Genomic DNA, 22,623 nt, shown 5'->3' with positions numbered 1-22,623 from the left:
AAAAATGCAAACAATTCTTCTCTCTCTCTCTCACCAAGCCCTCCAGCGTTAGTTTGATGGACAGGAATGCCAAAAAGACAAAGCCTCGTTTCTGACTTTTCTGGATTTGCTAAACAAAGGCGCTTCTGTTGGTTTTTGTGGGAACAGTTAAACGTGGGCGCATTCGCCTGCAAATGCGCAGTCCCTGCAAACCGTGTGACACCATGTGAACAAGGAGCCCAACAGCGAGGGCCGCCATGGCAGGTGTTCGGGGTGTAGTCCAGCGTCCCTGTATGCCTGCTTCTATGATTGTTCCGGTGTGCGGCCATGCTATCCTGTACGTGTGAAAAATCAAACTTGGGACAAACAGCCGGGGGCCGCAGTCAGTGTTGGCTGTAAGGGACGAGGAGCGCTCCTGGCCCTGTGTCGTCTCCATCTGTCTTCTTACTCTCCGGTGCAAACCATGTGGTTTTATCTTTTGCTTTTCGTATTTCTCTCAGATCATTTTGAATCTTCCATAAAATCTAAGGTTGTCCATGCTCCTGTTGAGATCATAGTTATAGATGTTTTCATTCACTTTGGGGATTGCTGCGTAGACTATGGTAACCAGAGGTGGGTAGAGTAGCCACAAATTGTACTTAAGTAAGAGTAGCACTGCTTCAACATATTTTTACTCAAATAGAAAGTTGTCAGCCAAGAAATTACTGAAGTAAGAGTAAAAATGTATTCAGTAAGAAGGCTACTCAAGTACTGAGTAACTAATCATCACATCTGATTTAATATTTAAAAAATTATGTGATTGGAGTGACAAAAATATAAGGTTAGGTGCATATTTTAGAATTTTAAAGACAATTTTTTTTATTTTTTTTACAACACTAAACTTAGATGAGCTCAGCAGATAGAAAATACAATTAAAATAACAAAGCTTGTGTACAAATAAGGAGTCTCACTGTAACATACTCTAGGTTTTTGTCTCTGTGGTGCATTTTTGGTTTAAACAAGTTAGTTCTTTATTCATGAAGTTACTCACGTTGGGTGGAGTACCCAGAAATTTTACTCAAGTAAGAGTAGCGATACTTGAGTGACTCAAGTAAAAGTGAAAGTACAGTGCAGTAAAGCTACTCCTAGAAGTACGGTTTCTTCAAAAGTTACTCAAATAGATGTAACTGAGTAAAAGTCCCTAGTTACTACCCACCTCTGATGATAACCAGCCTAAAAATATGTAACCCGAGAGCCATTGTGGTCTTATTATGGTGGATAACAGCTTGGTCTGTCTTCCGTCTGCTCACAGAAACAGAAACAGTACAAATCGCTTTAAATTTGATCAAAACAGTTCCCCTACATGTCTATGTAGCAATCCCTGACTCTGCTGCCCTGCAAGAGAGAGCTAGGCCAGAGAAGGTCTGGGAGTCAGGCCAGGAGCAGTCAGCCAGACACAGTGAGCCACCAGGGAGTTTCCAATAACCTCCCTCTTCTATGCTGTTTTTTTTTTTTTTTTTTTTTTTTTTTTTTGTAGTTGAGAGCATGCTGTAAAAGTATGTCTGCTTCCTCCAGACCCTGGTGATTAGCTTAGATCTGTTGCGATATTACAGTATTACATATGATAATGGTAAGCATTCAGTTGCCTATTTACATCATTTTGTATGAATACTGATTTCCTAATAGCTGTGTTGTTTCAAAGATGGCAACCACTGGATGTATTGGTCCTTTTGACGACTCTTGGTGTCAATTCCATCGTAACGATCGTCTGTAAAGTTAATGTGCCGCATCCAAACAAGGTGATGATCCACCGTTAGGCAGGAAGTGAGTGATGAAACAACCTTGGAAGTAAAATAGTAGGATATCCTGATGTCACTGACTGATGCTTGTTGTTTGTCTGTCAGAGTGCTGTCTGCCTTTCCTGTGCAACCCTACCAGAGTTACCACACTTGTGTATTGTAAGATCACAATAGTGGGATTTGACACAAAAAGTTATCCTGGTTTGGCACTTCAAGTGGCGTGAAATGACGCAACATTTTTACTTCAGCATGCATTCATTTAATCCTTCTCTCTGTTTTCTTTGCAAGGTTTACATCATTAAAGTGTCCTGGAGTGATGGCAGTACAGAAACTATTTACAGGCGCTACAGCAAGTTCTTCGACCTCCAGGTGAGTGATTGTGTTTGTATGTGTTCATGTGCGCATCCGGCCTGTTAAAGTGTTAACTCAACATGCAAATCCAAGTACACTACTCTTATTTTAGCTTTCATTTTAAATACAAGGCAGGTTTATTTGTAAAGCACCATTTATTTAACCGGTAATCAAGTTGAAAAGCCTCAAAATGACAAAAACGGTTTTGAAAAAAAAAAATGCTTAAAAGAACATTCCAAAAAAAGGTAAAAAACAAAGCAACTGGACTTGTTTTCCGTAGTTGAAGACGTTTCGCTTCCTCTCCCGGAAGCTTTCTCAATTCAAAAAGTCTGGAGTAATGATGAGTAACAAGCTTTATACCATTCCAAACAAAGGCCTGTAATGGCTTAGATAACATGCAAATTCAACCGAAACAGGACCACCCCTTAGTAATGGGCGGTCGTTAAAACCATTAAGCCAGCGGAATGGACCGAAACTGGTCCACTCCTCTGTAACGAGGAGTCGTTAGAGTTGTTATTGGCTTGGCTTAAAGAAACAATGTTTTAATCACCTGAATGAGGGTGAGAGTTAAGTTGACAATTGGCTGGAATTAATCCTATAGCTGTGTTGTAAGTTTTTGAGAGTTGGAACCTAAGGCCTCCTCCTCTGTTTAAGGTTGGTCTTTCTCTCTTGACGTAGATGGCTTCCTTCACACCCCTTTCAAACCATCTGTCTTCTTTGTCCAAAATGTGAACATTTTGGTCCTCAAAAGAGTGTCCTTTGTCCTTTAGGTGTAAGTGGACAGCAGAGTCTTGACCTGAGGAGGTAGCTCTCCTGTGTTGAGCCATGCGTCTGTGGAGAAGTTGTTTGGTTTCTCCAATATAAAGATCAGAACATTCCTCACTGCACTGAACTGCATACACCACTCCGCTCATCTTAGGTTTGGGGGTTTTGTCCTTGGGATGCACCAGCCTCTGTCTGAGGGTCCTGTTTGGTTTGAAATGTACTGGGATTTTATGTTTGGAGAAAATCCTCTTGAGTTTTTCAGAGACTCCAGCAACATATGGGATGACGATGTTTTTGCGTTTATTCTTCTCACCATTATGTTCTGCAGCGGGTCTTTTGGATTTTCTTGCTGATTTGACAAAAGCCCAGTTAGGGTACCCACAGGTTTGGAGGGCATCTCTGATGTGGGTACCCTAACTGGGCTTTTGTCAAATCAGCAAGAAAATCCAAAAGACCCGCTGCAGAACATAATGGTGAGAAGAATAAACGCAAAAACATCGTCATCCCATATGTTGCTGGAGTCTCTGAAAAACTCAAGAGGATTTTCTCCAAACATAAAATCCCAGTACATTTCAAACCAAACAGGACCCTCAGACAGAGGCTGGTGCATCCCAAGGACAAAACCCCCAAACCTAAGATGAGCGGAGTGGTGTATGCAGTTCAGTGCAGTGAGGAATGTTCTGATCTTTATATTGGAGAAACCAAACAACTTCTCCACAGACGCATGGCTCAACACAGGAGAGCTACCTCCTCAGGTCAAGACTCTGCTGTCCACTTACACCTAAAGGACAAAGGACACTCTTTTGAGGACCAAAATGTTCACATTTTGGACAAAGAAGACAGATGGTTTGAAAGGGGTGTGAAGGAAGCCATCTACGTCAAGAGAGAAAGACCAACCTTAAACAGAGGAGGAGGCCTTAGGTTCCAACTCTCAAAAACTTACAACACAGCTATAGGATTAATTCCAGCCAATCGTCAATTTAACTCTCACCCTCATTCAGGTGATTAAAACATTGTTCCTTTAAGCCAAGCCAATAACAACTCTAACGACTCCTCGTTACAGAGGAGTGGACCAGTTTCGGTCCATTCCGCTGGCTTAATGGTTTTAACGACCGCCCATTACTAAGGGGTGGTCCTGTTTCGGTTGAATTTGCATGTTATCTAAGCCATTACAGGCCTTTGTTTGGAATGGTATAAAGCTTGTTACTCATCATTACTCCAGACTTTTTGAATTGAGAAAGCTTCCGGGAGAGGAAGCGAAACGTCTTCAACTACGGAAAACAAGTCCAGTTGCTTTGTTTTTTACCTTTTTTTGGAATGACCATGACCTGGATGACTGAGAATCTTCACCAGCTTAAAAGAACATGTGCTAAAATTTAACATCACTGGTAAAATGTTCATCAGTGAGATTATTTGAATTAAAGCTGCAGTAAACAATACAATTGTCAGTTTTTCTGGGTATTTAGGGTTTAAGAGAGTTTTATTATTTTTTCAGAGCTGAATCATGTGCTTCAGGTCCTGCAAACACTGAGTTTGCTGGTCGCTGAAGACCTGAGGAGTTTACAGGCTCTATAAACTGATAGCAACATTTTGAAGCCTATCTTTTTTTTACAAATAGAGATTTCAGAGCTGGAGTTCTATGATTCATTTTCCCCAGTGTTGGTTAGGGCTCTGTTAGAGTTTTGGATAAGCAGCAGCTGTTTGAGTTATTTACAGACCCTTGCTGTTATTTCTCTGTTTGTGTCACCACAGTACATTAGCACCATCCTTTTTACACCAGTGCTGGCTCATGTTAAAAAGAAAGACTTATGCAGACTTTAACGTCTAACTGAGGTCTGGGCAATATCATCATTGCCCAGTGTGCAGATTAATGGCATTAAAAGGAACAGTGTGGAACAGAATTTCTTTCCAACTGTCATAAACAAACACTTTGCATACCTATATGAAATTCAACTTGTTGACTGGGGTGGTACTGCTGTAGATGTCCATCTATGCTCCAGATGATAGTCCCCAAGATGTTAACTGTCACAGAAAGTGTTAGAAGCTATTCCAAAAAAAGTAAAAAACAAAGCAACTGGACTTGTTTTCCGTAGTTGAAGTCGTTTTGCTTCCTCTCCAGGAAGCTTTCTCAATTCAAAAGTCTGGAGTAATGTGGAGTACCACATGTGGAGTACTAGACTTTTTTGAATTGAGAAAGCTTCCTGGAGAGGAAGCAAAACGACTTCAACTACGGAAAACAAGTCCAGTTGCTTTGTTTTTTACTTTTTTTGGAATGACCATGACCTGGATGACTGAGAATCTTCACGAGCTGTTAGAAGCTATAAGATAAGATAAGATAGGCTTTATTGATCTCACATTGGAGAAATTCCCTTGTCACAAGTAGGAAAAGGTGCATCAGTTATATACAGTGTATCTTCATATATACAGTGGATCAAAAAGAAAAAAATATCACAACCCCGTTTTCTTATATCATGCATTTCTTTACAGTGGAGTATTTTAAAAAACAGACTTTTGGAGAGAACAGAGTACCAGCTGAAAGTTTCGGGAGGAGAAAGTTCTGATCTTCACCTGATCTTCACCTGATAGACACTTTTGGCTGTCTTGTCTAGCATCAGTGTCCGCTGTCCTGGAATACCAGATATTCCCATGAACACACTTGTAAACTTTGTAGACCTCCGCCCAGAGGAGTTGAAGCCTTCTTTAGCTGCAGAAGGCGGGGCAGTGTCATATTAAAGCCATTGTATAAAGAATCCGATCTCATGGGCGCAGTGATGTACGGAGGCCTCGGTCCTCGTCGTCACTGTCCTGGATTCCACTCCCTTCCCGTGGAACTTTGCCACATGTCTTCCCCCTCTGTCTCTGGGCACTGTTTCCTATCTGTCGGCTTTCACATGAAGGCCACTAGTGCCACCAAAAAAACAGAATAGGAGTGCTTATACATGTATGAACATATAACGTTCATATAAATATAATAGAAAGTGATCCAATACATTTGGAAGCAAAGCATATGAAAGACTTCTCCATCATAGAAGCAGCTTCTCCTTTGCTCCCCCCATACAACACTGGTAATTAAACTGTGTGAGATGTCTCGGAAAATGTCCCATTGAAGTTAACAGAGGGCACTGAGGAATGGAACGACCGCACTGAAGACCACAGAAATGTCTGAGTCATTCGAACATCACGCTATTGCTGGTGTGTGTCTTGCACATGGAGGAAATCTCATTAGTATCGCAGTTTCCCTTCTTCCTTCGAAGGTAATGGATCTTTGGAGGCCGGCTGCACCAAAGCTCGGCGAGCACTGAATGCGAGATACCCCCGTAAAGAGATTGCTTTTTATGAGCATGCAGTCAATTTAGGCAAAGCAGACAGTCAACCCTAACTCAGTTCAATTCTTATTTAATTAGCATAGTTGGAGCGTAAGGCGTGAAACAAAGTCACATAATGCGTCATGAAAGCTTCCCCGAAGCTCCCAACGTAACGTTTAACAAAAGACAGTGTTTCATTACTAATTGCATTTACTTGAGCCTGCAAAGATTGCCAACAGGATAATTTGCTCATATTAGACTCATATTTATTCATTATTCATAACCCCTTTCTGCCCGTGAAGTATCACCATGGTAATATGCTATTTTTGATTAGAAACAAAGTAACAATGTAATATTTAAAGGTGTATAGCCATGTTATTTGACTTTTTTTCTATTTATACGTCAGTAGCTCACTCTGGTTGCATACAAAGTTTTTATGAAAGATTATCACATCTGGCATATTAGTTATTATTTGGCAGTTTTACGCTTTGGTTTTACTCAATTTGTTATTAAATAAGGCCCTTGGTGTTTAGTTTTAATAACAGAAGAAGTACAACACTGCGCATGCGCAGCAAGGGATAAAACAAGGAAGCGGCTAATGACTGTTAGCATCTCCCAGCGAAACAATGCAGACTGGTTCAAGATCTAGTAAAAAAAAAAAGAATCTTATGATCGTGTCTGAGGTATTTACAGCTGGGGCTTTCCTATATGACCTCATCCACGTAATGCCATTCTTCTGCTTCCTGCTATGGTGGCAGCCTGTGGTTCGTCAGTGCAAATATTTTAAATCGGCCGATGTGGCTTTGGTTGACAAAAACATTTCATCTAATCAGAAGTTCTGAAGTTGCATTTCAGAATAAGTATAAAAGGTTAACCTATCATTATGATGCGTGACAGTGTTCAAAATGATACACAATGATACAGACAAAGACAGAAGGTTGATCACTTCTGACATGAATCCAGATGTCTAGCCAACATGATGATGCAAGGCTGACAAATTTAACTCTTCTCGTTAACATCCGTTTCATCATTTACTGGCATCCTTCTTTTTTTTTTCTTCTTCTTCCTGGCATCCCCGTGTCTTATTCTGTGACACGATGCTGTTTTTGTATGATTCAGCCTGACTTTGTAATAACAAAGAAAAGATGGGATGGAAACGCGTGAATGCGTCATTGACAGCATGCAGTCAGCTCAGCTGGAACAAAACAGCTGATGTCTAAGATAAACCAGTGCAAGGATTATTTTTATTTGTTTGGTTGTTTAACAAAAATGAATGGCAGGTCTGCTAGTGCGACCACTGACACTCTTACGTAGATTTTCATTTATTTATTTTTAGGCTAGAAGTTAATTGAAACAGGGATAGCCTTGAGCCTTATCCCACAAACTTTGACATATTATATTAGAATCTCATGTCGTAAATTAACACAAAGTAGCAAATATTACTTAAATACAAGTCCTTAATAGAAGGCAACAGGATTTTTTTTTCTTGTTTTGTCTCTGATCGAAAATGCATTCTTTTTTTCATAACATGATCTGTAGCGCAACTTATTGCCATCAGAAGTCGCCTAATAAGTAAATCAACCAAAGCTGTGTTTAAATTAATCCCTTCATAAATACTGTGGTTCTATTAAGTCTTCAGTGTTTTGCAAAATAATATTGGTAAAAAAAAAAAACTTGAAAGAGCATCATAAAGAACTTTAAAGCAGTTTTAGGTTACAAAACAATTTCCTGAGGTTTGACCATCTCACTGAGCACTGTTCAATTCTTTATCTGGGAAATGTAAAACATATGAGATCTATGCAAACTCACTAAGACATAACAATTCATTGAAACTGACAAGGAGAGCAATAATCAGAGAAGCAGCCAAAAGGCCCATCAGATTTACTGCTTAAGTAGGAGGAGTTAAAAGACAGCTATTAGTTGTGCTCTCCACAAAACTGACCTTTTTGGAGGTGTGGCAGTAAGATAGCAATAGCTGTATGAAGGCATCCTGTCTGAGAGATGATTTTCTTCAGCAGGGGCAGAGAGGCTGATTGGACTTAAAGGGAAAATGAATGGAGCTAATTACAGGGCAATCCCGGGAGAATATTTATTAGAAGCTGTAAAAGACTTAAGTCTGGGGCCGAGGTTCTTCTTCCAGCAGGACGACACTGGAATGGTTGAGATCAAACCCTATTCGTGTGTTAAGATGAACTCCACAGAGACATCTATGGCAAGACATGAAAATTTATATTAAGGGGCATTCTCTGACCAGTCTGACAGAGTTTGAGCTATTTTACAATGACAAACTGGCAGTAATTGTAGTCGTAGTTTTTCTTCGTCTTTACATTCAACTGCCTTGAACACCACAATCATGCGTCTGCTTAAATGCTGATGCAGTGAAAGCAGACAGACTAGACTAATTTTAGTCCTTTAAGTGATTAAGTTACTGAATCAGCAAGAAAGGCTGAAATACCACTGTTTGAAAGTTTCCTGCTTCCTTGGTCAGTCGACATGGGTTAAAGTAATAGATAACTAACTGACCAGATGTGTTCTTTTTGCGAATTGCTGACAGACGTTTTGTTCTGTGACGCTGGGTTTCATTTCCCCACACTGGGTCAGTGAATGTGGATCGATTAAAACATAGCTGAAGAAACTCAAATCAACTTGTTATTGTAATTATACAAAAATCTGAGGTCAGTATAGATACTATTCAGCAGATTTGTGCATCTTTTGCATATAAGTTGCAAGTGACTTCTAGATCATTTTTAGACGAGACTAATGTCTGAAGAATTTAGTCAATGGAGTTTGTGGTTTTGAATCAATATGGTGTCTCAGAGTTGCATAAACTCTTGACAACAAACAGCACAAATTTCACCAGGATACCCAGTCAAACGGGATACCTACAGTCGCATGAGCACATAAGGCTATCCACAGTGCTGGTACTCCCCTTAAGGCCATCCAAACATGGTACAGAAACATGGGTAATATGTTTATATAGATGTATCTATCGATCAATAGATCAATGATTTTATTGTACAGAAACTAGAACAAAACAACTAAGCCAGTTCGAAATCAAATCCACATGAGTCAAATTCAAAGTGTCATGAAGCCACTTTTTATTACCTTGAAGTCTCATGGTATTAACGTGGACATGAAAAATCACATTGAAATAATAAAGACAATCTGTAAAAATACTTTTCTTCTGGTCATATTTGTGTTATTTTGTAGTCGTATAGTGTCTTATAAGCCTACGCAGGCTGCATGCCATATGGTACATGACACTTTAATCAATCAATCAGTCTTCTCAACGTTAGGCCCAGCCTCAACAAACACATGCCACATTGCAATATTATTACACCTTTTATCGGAAAATATGTCAGTCTCTTCAAAAACTCAATATGTTGACCAGCCATACACAGGGTCTCTGCATAAACTAGTTTGATATCAAATTGTCCCTTCAGGCAGACATATTTGAACTCATCAGGGCTGAGCTTGTGGAGTCTTCTGAAGGGGAACAAAAACAAGCTGCCTCCACTTCCATCACACAGCAGGGGTGAATATTGATAGGAGATGGCAGAGGCTGAAAAAAAGCAAAAAGAAGCTAAAAAAAAAAACATTAGCCATGAACGTGTGTCAGGAATTTATAAGTGCCAGTTTTAGTACTTTGAATAGTTGAAATGTATCAACAGGCTTTGCACAAATGTTAAAAATGTTAGATATTAATCACTACTTATGAACCAGCAATCTTCATCTAAACAAATAACAATGATAACTTGCATTCAAATTTAGATATTAACTTGCTCAAAAAAGGCTTCAGCAGGCTTTGGGTTAATCTTTGCTTGATCGGTTTGGTGCTTCACAGGCCCTCTCATCAGCAACATGCTGGACTTGATCCTTTGACCAACAGTCTGGCCACTGGTCATCTTGTCTTACGCTGTTGTCGACGTCTCTTTCTGCGGTAAAATTGAAAGCATCAGGTTCCCTGTTGGATGCTCATCTGAAACTGCTTCCACTTACATCCACTTGAATGTATTTTGCAGCCTATCAACAAATAGGCTGCAAGCTGGAAACCTTGGAAAGGTCAGAAGGGGGTACACTGACTGCTGGGGAAACTACTGGTGCGGATCGGCCCATTTAAAGCATTGCCTATTCAGCAGTTTAATTTAAAAAAAAATTTTGTCCAAAATAAAACATTCTGTACATGTGGAACCCGCCCCCAAAGCAAGTCTCATGTCCATTTTGTAATTGGACCAGCTATCGATGCATGGTGCTTAGAGCAGCTGTAGACTTAAAGCTGAGCGATATGACAAATAATATCTAGATAATTTTAGGCTTATTGCTGATATACAATATTTATCTTGATATGTTTTTCTTTTCATAAAGTAATTATAAAAAGTCATATCTGAGTCAAAGCTTCATCCCAAATGTCTTGGACACGTTTCTGAACAAACAGCTGTAGATAAATATGAGAAATGGCTGAAAAATTACCCTTCTGCAATACACAAAAGTATATTTCTAACGCAACATAGATCTTCTCGATATAAACAATGTTGTCTCATCATATATCTCTTTTTTTATCACTATATTTTTGAAATCTCGATATATTGGCCAGCCGCACTATAGACCTTCCCTTGGAGCATGAATATTTGATGTGGCATGCATGAGATATATGACATTTTGCAGGGTTGTCTCTCTCTGTCTCCAAATGTTTTTTTTTTTTTTTTTCTCCTTTGAGTGGCTCTGATTACAGAGTAGATACAAGGTTCAGGGCAGACACAGAGACTGGGATGTGTTTGCACTCCCAGCCAAACACATGGGAACAATTACACCGTGTGGGGGCATTGGATCTTCTTTGTCTCTGTCTGGCTCGGCTGCCTCTGTGTTTATCCTGGCATTCCTAAGGTGGTGCTGTGTCGCTGACTGCATCTGACTCTTAAGCACATAGTTGCTTTTTGCCTTCCATACATTTTCAAAATCTTTGCTTTTTAGCTGCTGTTTTTTTTTTTCAGTGCTCACCGATAATTATTTAGCTCTTGCATGTTTTTATGTTAGCAGTACATTGTCAGCTTAGGTTGAATACATGCGTCTAATCTGTGCTGTCAATACAACAAATCTCCCTTATATAAATTATATTTGTTAACATTTTTTCTACTCTTACATAAATGAAAATCATCCTTTTTTACTATACATACCTCATGGAAATAACTGCTTCCACCGTAAAGATGCCTTTTTTTATGCATTTATTTTAAAGGATTTGGATAAATCTGTGACAATAACATTTTTTAAAGTGTCCTCCACAGTTTTGAGCATGGCTGGTAAAAATGCATCCCGAATCTATAAACTCAGTTTCTTCTCCCCCTCTTTCTTGGTATCGAACGTCATGTCCTCTTGTCTTTCCTGTTTTTGAATTAAGGCTAAAAGAAATAGACTTATTTCTCATGTTGATGATTAATAAATCAAAAATTCCCTGGTATGTGATTATTGTTAATCTTTTCACATATCTTTACCAGGGGATGCCAATTTGTGTGGAGGGTTCTGTAAATAAAATGCTTCCGTAAGAAAACTATCTTTTCATATCCGTTCTGTATTTTTCTTTAGTTCCAATATTATAGTAGTCGATTTTTAAAGGATCAAGCATCCTGTCATTTTCAACCGAACCCTCGTGTTTACTTTTAATCATTGTGCAATCTGTAGTGCCAGGTAAACACGTGGACCAATGTATAGAAAACAGGAGTTTCATTTCTGCCTAATAAGTTACCTTGGGTTAGTGGCAGAAAAACACTTTCCAGTGCGTTTTGATTTGAGATACGCTTGGGTTTTTTCACAGAGCATGAAGCTTAGAATGTCCTTGTGCAAATATCTAATGGCTTCTAGATAAAGCCTGCCTACACAGTATGCATCTTAAGGTGTTTTTTTTTTTTGTTTTTTTTGTTGAACGTGAATAAAATATGTCTGTTGGATGGAAAACCCAGCTTGATATTGTGAAGACTTTAGCCTTAAACACAAAGCTGAAGTTCACTGTTGTTGTTTATGGCTTTGAGGTGGCTGTAATGAAATTCATTACTGTTAAAGAAAAGCTGTACCTGTTAAGTGTTGACTACATAGCTTTGCTCGCCTTTATTATTCCGTTGGGCGCTGTGCTAGCAATTCAATTAAACCCCCATCCATGTGATCATTTGACAATTGAAGATGGTACATAGCAGGGGAACAACAGTTTCCAGAATTGCAGTTGCATTTGTGTGGCAGAGTAAATAAAGCCCTTGGAGTTTCTATTCCTGACTAGACTCTGGGGCGGAACATTCCAGAACTGAGTCCCATACCAGTCGAGGCTCCAAGGTTCTCGGTGATGAAAGGAATGAAGCCATTTTTGGGTTTCTAGTAATGAAATTTGTTGCAACCCTCAAATACCTCTCGACCAGCTCAGACGTCCTTGGTAAATCTTTAGTTTGCAGCAATGCTGCGTTTTCTGACGTCCTAGCCAGGGTTCTGTGCTGACTTCCTCAGCAGCATCTCTTAACCCTTTAGAAGCCGAGGTCCTCTCCAATCCTGCCGTAAGATGGGTGTTTCTACTGTGCCAACCAGTGCCAAATTATTACATATCGTTGGTGCACCTGTACGCAAGAAACTCCTCACATTTCAGATTTTGCTGCATTGTTTGAATCATTTATTGTATTAACCTTTGTTTGTTCAAGTAAGATGTTTCATTGAGGTCAAATAGTTTCTCTCAACAATGGCATTGTATATGTCCTGATGTATCTCAATAATCCAGGTACAGAATGCAAAAAAAAAAGTTAAAAAAAAAAAATGGTTCCCACATGGTAAATATGTTGATCAACTGTTCAAAGTTGTATTTGTAACATGGTTGCTGCATGGCTTCAGAGTGACTGTTGAGTGGACATGGTGAATGCCTGGCAGGTCTGGGTCTAAACTGAATCCAAAAAAACAAACCTAAAGCCACCAGCATGACTATGTTTAAAATTAATTAATTTTGACAATATGCTCCATCACCGAAGGGTCTTATTAAACGTGCTGCCCTTATCGTGCAGCTTTTGTATTTTTTTGTGAAACAGTTTCTAAATCAAATTTTCTTATGAACAAATATTTTCAAAAGTTTGTATTTCTGTATGTAGGTAATAATTTATTCTGCTGAAGAGTGTCTTTGAAGGTTGTTGTTCTATAACCTTTTAATTATTCAATTTAAAACTCATTTTAGAAATTAAGCATTCACTGCAATTGTCTGGGCCAGTACAAGTGTGTGGTTTATTTATTTATGTTTTACTTTAGCTGGATGCAGGTTTCATGGAGAAATTCTTTCCTGTAAGCTTTAATTGCTGAAATAGAAGAATAAAGAGAAAAGGGAGCAATTCAGAGCGACAAAGAACCACTGCTCATTGGCTTCTTTTCTATTTTTAGAAATGATGGAAACAGAAATATTCCACTATGTCAGTGATTCCTGGCTGCTAAGAGCTCACTCAACTCTCTCAACTACAGAAACATATGAAATACGGAGCTGCGGGGGGGGGGCATACCATCTGGTCGGTAAATTCCTAATCATTGTCAGACCAGCCCCTATTGGCCCAATTCCCTGTAGAAAGTGCCGGTTTATTTAAAAAAAAAAAATCACTTCCTCACCACCTGCAGGTCCCCTGTTTATTCAGCTTATATGTGTGTGCGTCTATGTAAATACTACATATGCTAATAGTTTTCAAACCATTTTTGGCGTTTTCAGATGGAATTGCTGGATAAATTCCCAGTGGAGGGAGGCCAGAAGGACCCAAAGCGCAGAATCATCCCTTTCTTACCAGGTAAGGGCTGCATGCACTTAAAACAACTTTAAGTCTTTGAAATCACCATTGTGTATATATACAATGAAACCCTGGAATTTGTCTCCACTGCACAATAGTGTCTTTCATCACTCGTTGTCCACTCCAGGACAGAAGCAAACATGAGCTGCGCAACAGTGACTCACTGAGAATAAATTGGGACAAGGCAGATATTTTGTCAAGAGTACACACAGTGCACAAAAAACATCAGTGTGAGCTGCAGTTGGCTGTACCTTCAATCTTTCTGTGAAGAAAACAAAACTGGACGAATCTCAACTGAATATCTAACTGCTCCAAAGTTACACTGAGTAAAATTCTTATCTTAGCTCGGGCACTGTCTGAAGGGAATCATACCTCCTTTAATTAAAAAAAATAAATAAATACAAGAGACTGCTAGTGTTTTCTGTGGAGTTCAGTCCTTCTGAATGTAATCCTTCAAGAAAGGGGGAAAAAAGGCCTAACCCATGGGCTCCACCCACATATCCCCCAGCACGCAGGCATGGCATGGGTGGGGAGAAAGTATTTTTTTAAGCCCCATGGTTGTCTGGAACTCATTGAGAGAAGTCGTGCTCAAAACACAGCACTCGTGATGGTTAATAAACTCTAAGATATAGGATGGGAAAAAATATATATAAACAGGTTTTCATTGTTTCTCATAAAACAGTGTCTGCTGGATTAAGTTGTCAAGTTTCTTTGAAAACTCACTTTAGCACATCTAAAATGTTATGCTCCATTCTCTGTGTGTTCCCAAAGATGTCTTTTACTGCTGTGGCTGAGCTGTTCCTGGAATGTTAAAGAGAACGTTCATCTGTATACAGGGCACTAAAATGCGAGGAAAAGATACTGCAAAGCTAGCTTTATGCTAGGAGACTCAAAAGGGTCTTCTGAAGAATATCACGTTTCAGATCCTAGATCAAATCTTACTTTTCTCTCTGGAGGATTCCAAGCTAACATTTGTCTGAACTGCTGATGTTTCCTAACTGCCAAGAAAGTCAACTATGAAGCGAGGTCAGCCTTACTAAGCACTGAAGTGGTTTTCTGTCTTGCTTTGGTCTGTTAAAGTCACCACGATGTTTATACTCTGTTAGTATTTCTGCCTCAGGAAGGGGCAAGGTTTCTCTGGCTGTGTACACAGTGGGTTGTTTTTGCTCATGTTTCTTTTTTTTTTTTTCATTTCTAGGTTGTATCCATTACGTTTTAAAAACCGAGCAAACATAAAAAAATGCCTTAAAGTTCATTAAAACTTAAATATTTTAATATAACTTTAGAGGTGCTCCAATCTAAAAAAAAATTCAGATCTCATTCCACTGCACTTCAGAACATGTGTTTATTTAAAAGAAAACGTTGCTTTCAATGGTTTCAATTTATTCTCAAAAAATAAACATTGTAGCATTGTCAAAAAACGTTGCTTTAACTAGCCAAAAAAGTACTATGTAAGAAACCTGTTACGAATGATCTGTAATAATTAATGCATCAAGACAATGTCCCACTGGGTGTGCGCATGAGTGATTGAGAGAACTAACATAAAACAGCTAAATAAAGGACTAGTTCAATATCTTAGTAAAAATAAAGTCCAAAACGTGATAGCGACCATTGTTAAGCTACTTTTTCTTTAGCGATTAGCATCATTTGTAAAGCTAGCATTGTGAAAAGTAATAGCAGTTATGTTGATTTAAAATTTTCACTCTTTTTTCAAAATCAGTCTTACATTATTTCGGATTTGCTTTATGATTGGAGGAGGTTGAAAGTTTTAAAAGATTAAAACGCTACGCAACTTTATTCCTATAGTAGCTTTCATACTTGTTATACAGTAATTACAAGTGCTTTATAGGAAGACAAAGAATGGACATAAGATGTATTAAAAAACACTGAATACATGAAAACAACAATAGTAAACATTTATTCATGACATAAAAAGAAATGTTAAAATTTCAGCAAATAAAAGGCTAAGACATGATTAAATTCAAATTCAATGTTCAATTCAAGTCAATTCAATTTTAATTATATAGCTCTAATTCAGGATACATGTCATCTCAAGGCACTTTACAAAGTCAAATTCAATCAAATCGTACAGATTGGTCAAAAAGTTTCCTATCTAAGGAAACCTAATAGATTGCATCAAGTCTTGAGAAGCAGCAATCACTTCTCATGAAAGAGCGTAGAGCCACAGGGACAGTCGTCTGCATTGCCCATGGCTTTGCATTAATCCCTCATACTGAGCATGCATGAAGCGACAGTGGAGAGGAAAACTCCCCTTTAACGGGGCGTTGTCTGCTGTAGGTCCTTGTTGCTTCTCTGTTGAGCTCTGTGTTTATTCTCAACTCCCTCCACTCTAAATGTTTGCATGAAATGCATAACTAACACCTATCTTGTGTACCCTCTTGTATTCACTCCACATTATTTCAGAGGAAGGTAATCCCACAGTGGGATTACGCAACAAGCAGCGCCAATATGACTGAATGATTAAAGTTTAAATAATCTGGCAAATCTGACAAGTGCATCCAATTATATATTTGAAACGTGTTAATATACATTTTAATTATTATATTAATATTTATTACTTATTGTTTGGTCAATTTAGCAGTTTTTCTAATTCTTTTGAAAAATGACCCTCAGCGACAAAGGACCCTGCGGTCTTGGTCAGCAGATGAATCGGTGGCCTCGGCACTATAGTCAGTATATTGGATTGGATTTAGCCCGTCTCCGTTTGGTTAAATAACGTTGAATTCCATTCCAGAGCCCTAATGAAGAATTGCATAGGCGCCACCAACAAATCAGCCTTTGAAACCTACAAGGCTCCTGGTGGAATGTCTCTCTGTCCTCGAGAACCTCTTAAAACTCAGTGCTGATATCCTCCCAGATGTGGACAATGCATTTGTTATTGTAGTCTTGACTTACTTTCTTCTAGTAGAGATAAACTACAGCATAAACCTTTTCATCTACTTTTATCTCTTAAGTCGACGTAACAGAGGTCTCGGCTTTTTTGCTAGATCAACTTATGTGGTCCTGAATATCTCACATTCCATAGACTCTTCTTGATAAAGCAAAGCACAAACATATAAGAGAAATTAAAACAACCTCCTTGCTGAAGCTCTATCTATATAACTCATCAATATTTTGCCTGCAGGGCAGAGTTCACTCTCTTTGCTCAATAGTAGGAATGCCTCAGTAGTAAATTAACTAACAAAGCTGGTCTGAGTCTGGTTTTAGTTTTGTGTATTTATTTTTTTACCTATCGCTTTGATCACTGCAAGAATGCTATCTAGCCTTGTTATTTGTAACCTTCACAATTAGGTTATTTTGTTCGCATTGTTGAGTCAAAATTAACTTTTAATATTGCTTATTGTGTGTCTTCAGTCTTGCATAAACTAAAGAATATTGGCACAGGCAGAGTAAAGAGAGTTAAAATTTCACAGCAGCAAATCTGACTTCAAGTTTTAAGTCATGTGAACCATACCTTAGCGAGGATGTCAGTTTAGTACATTCAAAGATAGAACGAACTGGTCTTTTACTAAAAAATGTGTAACAGTACAATTATTATTTTATTTTAGGTAACATTCATTGAGGAATGGTTCTCACTCCTATTTTTAAACGGGTTGCTTCTTGTCATACGATTGTTTTGTTTTACTATAATTGCCTATCTTTAATGTGCTACTGTGTGGTTCCATTTGGGTATTAATTTGAAGATGATATTATTAGTATTTATTTATTTTGTCTACTACCGAGGAACAAATAAAGAATCATTCTATACTAAAATTATGTTTCAAAACAAACATGGCTCAAGCGCATACAGATTTGCATATCGGTACCATCCCAAAATAATGTCCTAAGTCATTTTTGGCCAAAAATAATTTTTCTTTTACCTAAATCAACTTAATAGCTAATTGCCGTATCATTTTTGCGTCTAAAAAAACCTGGAAAAAAAAACATAGGCCATTATTTTAGGAAGGTGCCAATGTTTTTTTTCTGGCCTTACTCGACATATTAGCAAAGGTTCCACAGATCTCGACAGAGACACAGAGCAGAGTTTATTTTTCCAGCAGCAAATCATTGATGGCGATGCTGCGGTGGACTAGAGAGGCCGAGTGTCCATGTTATTGCATCACTGTGGTCAGAAGAAGTGCAACTACTTAGGCAAATGCAAATGGGTCAGGTTATATTGACTTTTTTTGCTGCAAACAAGTATTTTTGAATTGATGAATTTTTAGTATTGTTTATATAGAGATATTGATTATTTTGGCAACCATAGTAACTATGCATACTTACATAGTTACTAAGCCCACACATATTCAGGCTTTATATAGAGAGCTTTTTCAGTAATTTATTTTTAATGGACATATCAGAAACTTCTTCCTGGATATTTTATTCCTGTATAAAACCCAATTGATTGGTTTGGTTCATATTATGCTGAAGTGTATATTTTCCCTAATAAAATTGTGTTGATTTCATAAAATTCCCATCAATTCTTCAAATTCTTAGAATTTTACAGCCCTATACTTTCAAAAAAATTTCAATTACACTAAATTTATTTGAAGGCAGCGGCCAATAGATACTCTCAGACGGAAATATCGAAGCCCACTAACTGGTGATTCCTTAAGAAGAACGTATTAGCATTGTTAAAGCGTGAACTAACTGAGGTGCTGGCCTGTGTGCCACATATGGCCTTGGCTGGAACTGTTGTTGAGACCATAGCTACATGTCTCCCTTTTAATCTTTGTGTGAAGGAAGGCAACTACTTTAAATCTAAAAGCAAAACACACTAATATCCTAAAAATGTTGTGTCAAGATGGACACTGAGCTTTCAAACTGTGGGGTGCTTTTTTTTGCAGATCCTTATCTGGCATAGCCCATAACTGTTACTCCAGTTTGTTCAGGATGCAGGATGCTGTATTGGCTTGTTGAACTTATAGTTAAGACTCTTTGTACCAGAGGGTAATAGCAGTTCACAACTCTAAGATCACTCCATCTGTAAAGTTGTTACTTACACTGCACCATTGTGCTAAGTTAATTCAGTTTATTGTAGCATATTCCTGCTTTCCCTGAGTTGGGCATAGTCCAAAACATAAAGCATTCTGGATATTTTTGGCTTTTTACTTGGAATATAGACTGTTTTTCTTCATTACCAGTAGGGATGAACAATTAATCGCATTTGCATTATAATCGCAATTTTAAAAAAATCGCAATTTCCAAATCACAGAGGGCTGTAATTTTTGGCTATGTGATAATTAATGGATAAGACCCGTCAGGTGTTGGTAATATGTTTTAAAGAGGGTTTGCCTTCACACGGAAGGCAAGAGAGTTGCAGCAGCGAGATAATCTAATTTAATTATTTGTTTTAGAGTATATATCATCATCTTACTTTTTTACCACAAACTTTCAGGAATCTCACTAAAGCATTAAGTACGGGTCAAACTATTTAATACACAGACTTGTTTGTTGGTGGCACTTTGCACGATATGTTCAACAAGGATTGATGTCCAACTAAACAGCCTTTTATCTTGAATAATAATATTCTGATTAATAGAAATTTCTTGTTTTAAATAGTCCTTGTTTCCAATTTTTTTTTATCTACAGGCCGTTTTTTGTTTGTGGTTAATGCACAAAAATTACGGTTGAAATAAATTGCAATATTGATTTTCGGCAAAATCGTACACTCCTAACCACGGGTGAATAGGAGTGCGACCATGCAGTAAGCGTCCCTGTGAAGCACATGACCTCTGCATGCACTGATATGAATTGCATTGAGCATGGAGCAATTTTCTTTTGTGATCCAGTTATATGAGAAACCATTCCAGCCTCAAGTCTTATAGCAATAAGAAAATAAATCTAGTAAACCCATGACACCAGACCTAAGACTCGTTTGGTAGGCTACTTGGTAAAGTGCTCCTAGTCTGCCTAATCTTTTGAAACACCAAAACTCACGTTTGTTGCACTGAAACTTAAAGCTTCAAATCAAATCGAAGTAACAGGTTTAGATTTTCAGCCGTGTCACTACGACCAGCTTTGGAGTTATATAAAAGTGTTAGCGACGGGAAACAATCTCCCTGAAGAGGCAAAACAAAGTGGCGAGTCTGTTGGTTAAGAGATTAGCTCGAGACACAGCTCTTTGGGTAAGACGTGAGTAACAGTGGCCCCCTCTGTGTTGCCCTCACTGTAAGTCTCTTCTCTTAATGCCTCAGTCTTCCAAGGGAAACAACAGTTGCTTGATACCTTTGGCCACTGCTGGCACGCCGATTGGGCCATAAAGTCCAGCCTGTCTCCCAGCCATGGCTCGAGGGCCGCGGCTGTTTCTGCGCCTCTCCTCCCTCCCTCCCTCCCTCCCAACGAGCTCTTTTCGTCGGCTGCATCCACGAGCCGCCGCGCATACAAAGTGAGCAGTGTTGGGTCGGTGCTTCTCTCCTGACCCCAAAGAGCTTTGGAAAACCTTCAAGAACACTTTGTGTTTTAAGAAGGACGATGCGAGGAATGAGAATGAAAAGGAGGAAGAGAAGTAATCAAATGAGAGATGACTTTTAAATCTCTTTAGCTTTTTGAGATCTTTCCAGGTACCTCCTGTCTGTTTTGGGAGGAAAATATCGCCAGTTTTGGATCAGCAATGTTTTCTTTCACTTTTAATTGGTTTTATTGCTTTTATTACTTTAGAAATCTGTATACATGTCTTGGTTGCTAACTCAACTCATTCATCTTCATAAAATAAGCACCCTAAATAAGTATCAAGTATAAGTATCTTGCCTAAGTAATTAGGCAAGAATGTATGTTGTAAACTCCAACAGAGCCAGTGGTAAAAGGAGACATTTTCCCATACATGGTTTATAATAATAATGATTTTTTTTTTTTTTTTTTTTTTTTTTTTAGCAAGAACAGGAGTCAAAGCAATTTCATGGTTATACACATAGCTCATTTCATCCAAAACTGTACCACCTACTTTTATTTCCTCCATATGAGCAGTTAGCCAAAGTATTTGCACAAGCTTATCTTTTATTTACATAAGGAAATATTATTTAAAGCTTCATTCCCAGTCTGGGTATTTAATCGTACATGGTGTAGACAAAAAACGCTATATTTCACTGGAATTTGGCTTTAGCCTTTTATTTTATCGATTCAATATTAATGCAAATAAATATATATGTCATGTAGCATTTCCTAATATACATATCAGTCAAGAAAATGTGGATTACAAATAAATATTATCATTTACATGAACTGTCGACACCCTGAACAGGATTAAGAGTGTGAAGAAAATAAATAAATACATCAAATGTTCCCTATGAAAGTTTATGCAAGAGCTGTTTTTACTAATAACTCGCCTGCCTGCTCTGAAATGAAAAACACTTTAAAACGCTGCTTTGCAAAATAGGCAACGACACATGACTTAAAGCGTAAGTAATCAAGCAGGATGTTCTGGAGATGGCAAGGAGGTGATGTCTTACGCTGCATCGCTCAGTGATATCATGTCCTGTGGTTTTGGGGTATATCTACAGTTTATCTTTAGCAAAAAGTATGTTGTTGCTTTAGGTTCTCTGCCTAGAAAGATCAGATGAAAAGGAGAGCCTTCGCAACATTAGTGAAACATGTTAACATTCATGTTTCAGTATCATTTCCTCTGTAATTTTTTATTAGTTTCAACCCAAAAAAAGAAACAAAGCCAACAAAAAAAAAGTGGACTGAAAAGAAAATGCTTTATGTTTTGCAGGAAATGTCAAGTCATGCCAAGTTGTGGCCATTTCTTGTTATTGTTATGGCGACCCAGTGTGTCTGCGCTTGTGGTCATGCGTGGATTATGATTAAACACTCGGGAAGAAAAAACTTTAATGCAGACTTAAATTGTCCTCCTAAAATAATATCTATTCGAGTCTCAGAAAGGCCAGCTAGTCACACGGCTCCTTACTCATCTCACTGTGCTGGCAGATTTATTGATGAAGTGTCTGGATTGCTTCTGCATACTAATTCTCCTGTCATGTTTTATTTGAATCACAGTGACCTTGTTTTGTGTTTAGTTATCCTTAAGTTGCTTTAAAACTAGCATCAACTCTTTTTGTGTTAATATTGTGCACTATTTACTTTAGGTGCAAATAATAAGGAATGATAAGGCATGCGGCCTTTAAATATACCCCTTTTATATTGACAGCTTAAAGATTTTAACCTTTGTTTGTCTTTTTTTCCCCATTCTTTAGGGAAGATTTTGTTTAGGAGAAGCCATATCAGAGATGTGGCTATGAAGAGACTAAGGCCCATCAACGAGTACTGCAGGGTGAGTTTCATTATTCACACATCTGATTTCTTATTGTTCATGAAATGTTTTTCTTCAATTAAAATTAAAGCAAAGGATGGTGAGAAACAGAAGGAGGAACAAGTGTCCATCCATATTTTATTATCTTTATAATATATTTTTTCTCCTGTGAACTAAAGCTGTAAAATATATTTAGTTGCAGGCATCATATCAGTGTTTGCAATATTCCAATAGCAAAGAACTGCTTAGATGCAATATTTGGTGGGATACTATATTTCAATTTCCGTGCTTGTACAACTCTAAATGTCAATAAATTGGTCAGAAAATGTGGCTTTAATAATGAAAATTGTCACCACAATATCCAACAATACATTGCCGTCACGTGTTTTCCTGATTTTGTGCTGCCCTAC

The 22,623-nt window shown here is 38.2% G+C and overlaps 1 protein-coding gene across 4 annotated transcripts in view; it reads left to right on the top strand.

Annotated features, from left to right (window-relative positions):
• Positions 1-22,623, top strand: part of sh3pxd2b (SH3 and PX domains 2B) — a 50,832-nt gene that overhangs the window by 2,700 nt on the left and 25,509 nt on the right. For all 4 annotated transcript variants that reach the window (XM_012853108.3, XM_012853093.3, XM_012853102.3 and 1 more), the window contains exons 2-4: positions 2,046-2,126; positions 13,890-13,965; positions 22,158-22,234. In XM_012853108.3, the coding sequence (XP_012708562.2) occupies positions 2,046-2,126; positions 13,890-13,965; positions 22,158-22,234 (234 nt within the window). The remainder of the gene's footprint in view (positions 1-2,045; positions 2,127-13,889; positions 13,966-22,157; positions 22,235-22,623) is intronic.

The sequence above is a fragment of the Fundulus heteroclitus genome, chromosome 11 (assembly GCF_011125445.2).
Source record: "Fundulus heteroclitus isolate FHET01 chromosome 11, MU-UCD_Fhet_4.1, whole genome shotgun sequence".
NCBI classification, from domain to species: domain Eukaryota; kingdom Metazoa; phylum Chordata; class Actinopteri; order Cyprinodontiformes; family Fundulidae; genus Fundulus; species Fundulus heteroclitus.
Note: the sequence above shows the minus strand (reverse complement) of the source record. Positions and strands in the feature narration are given on the sequence as shown.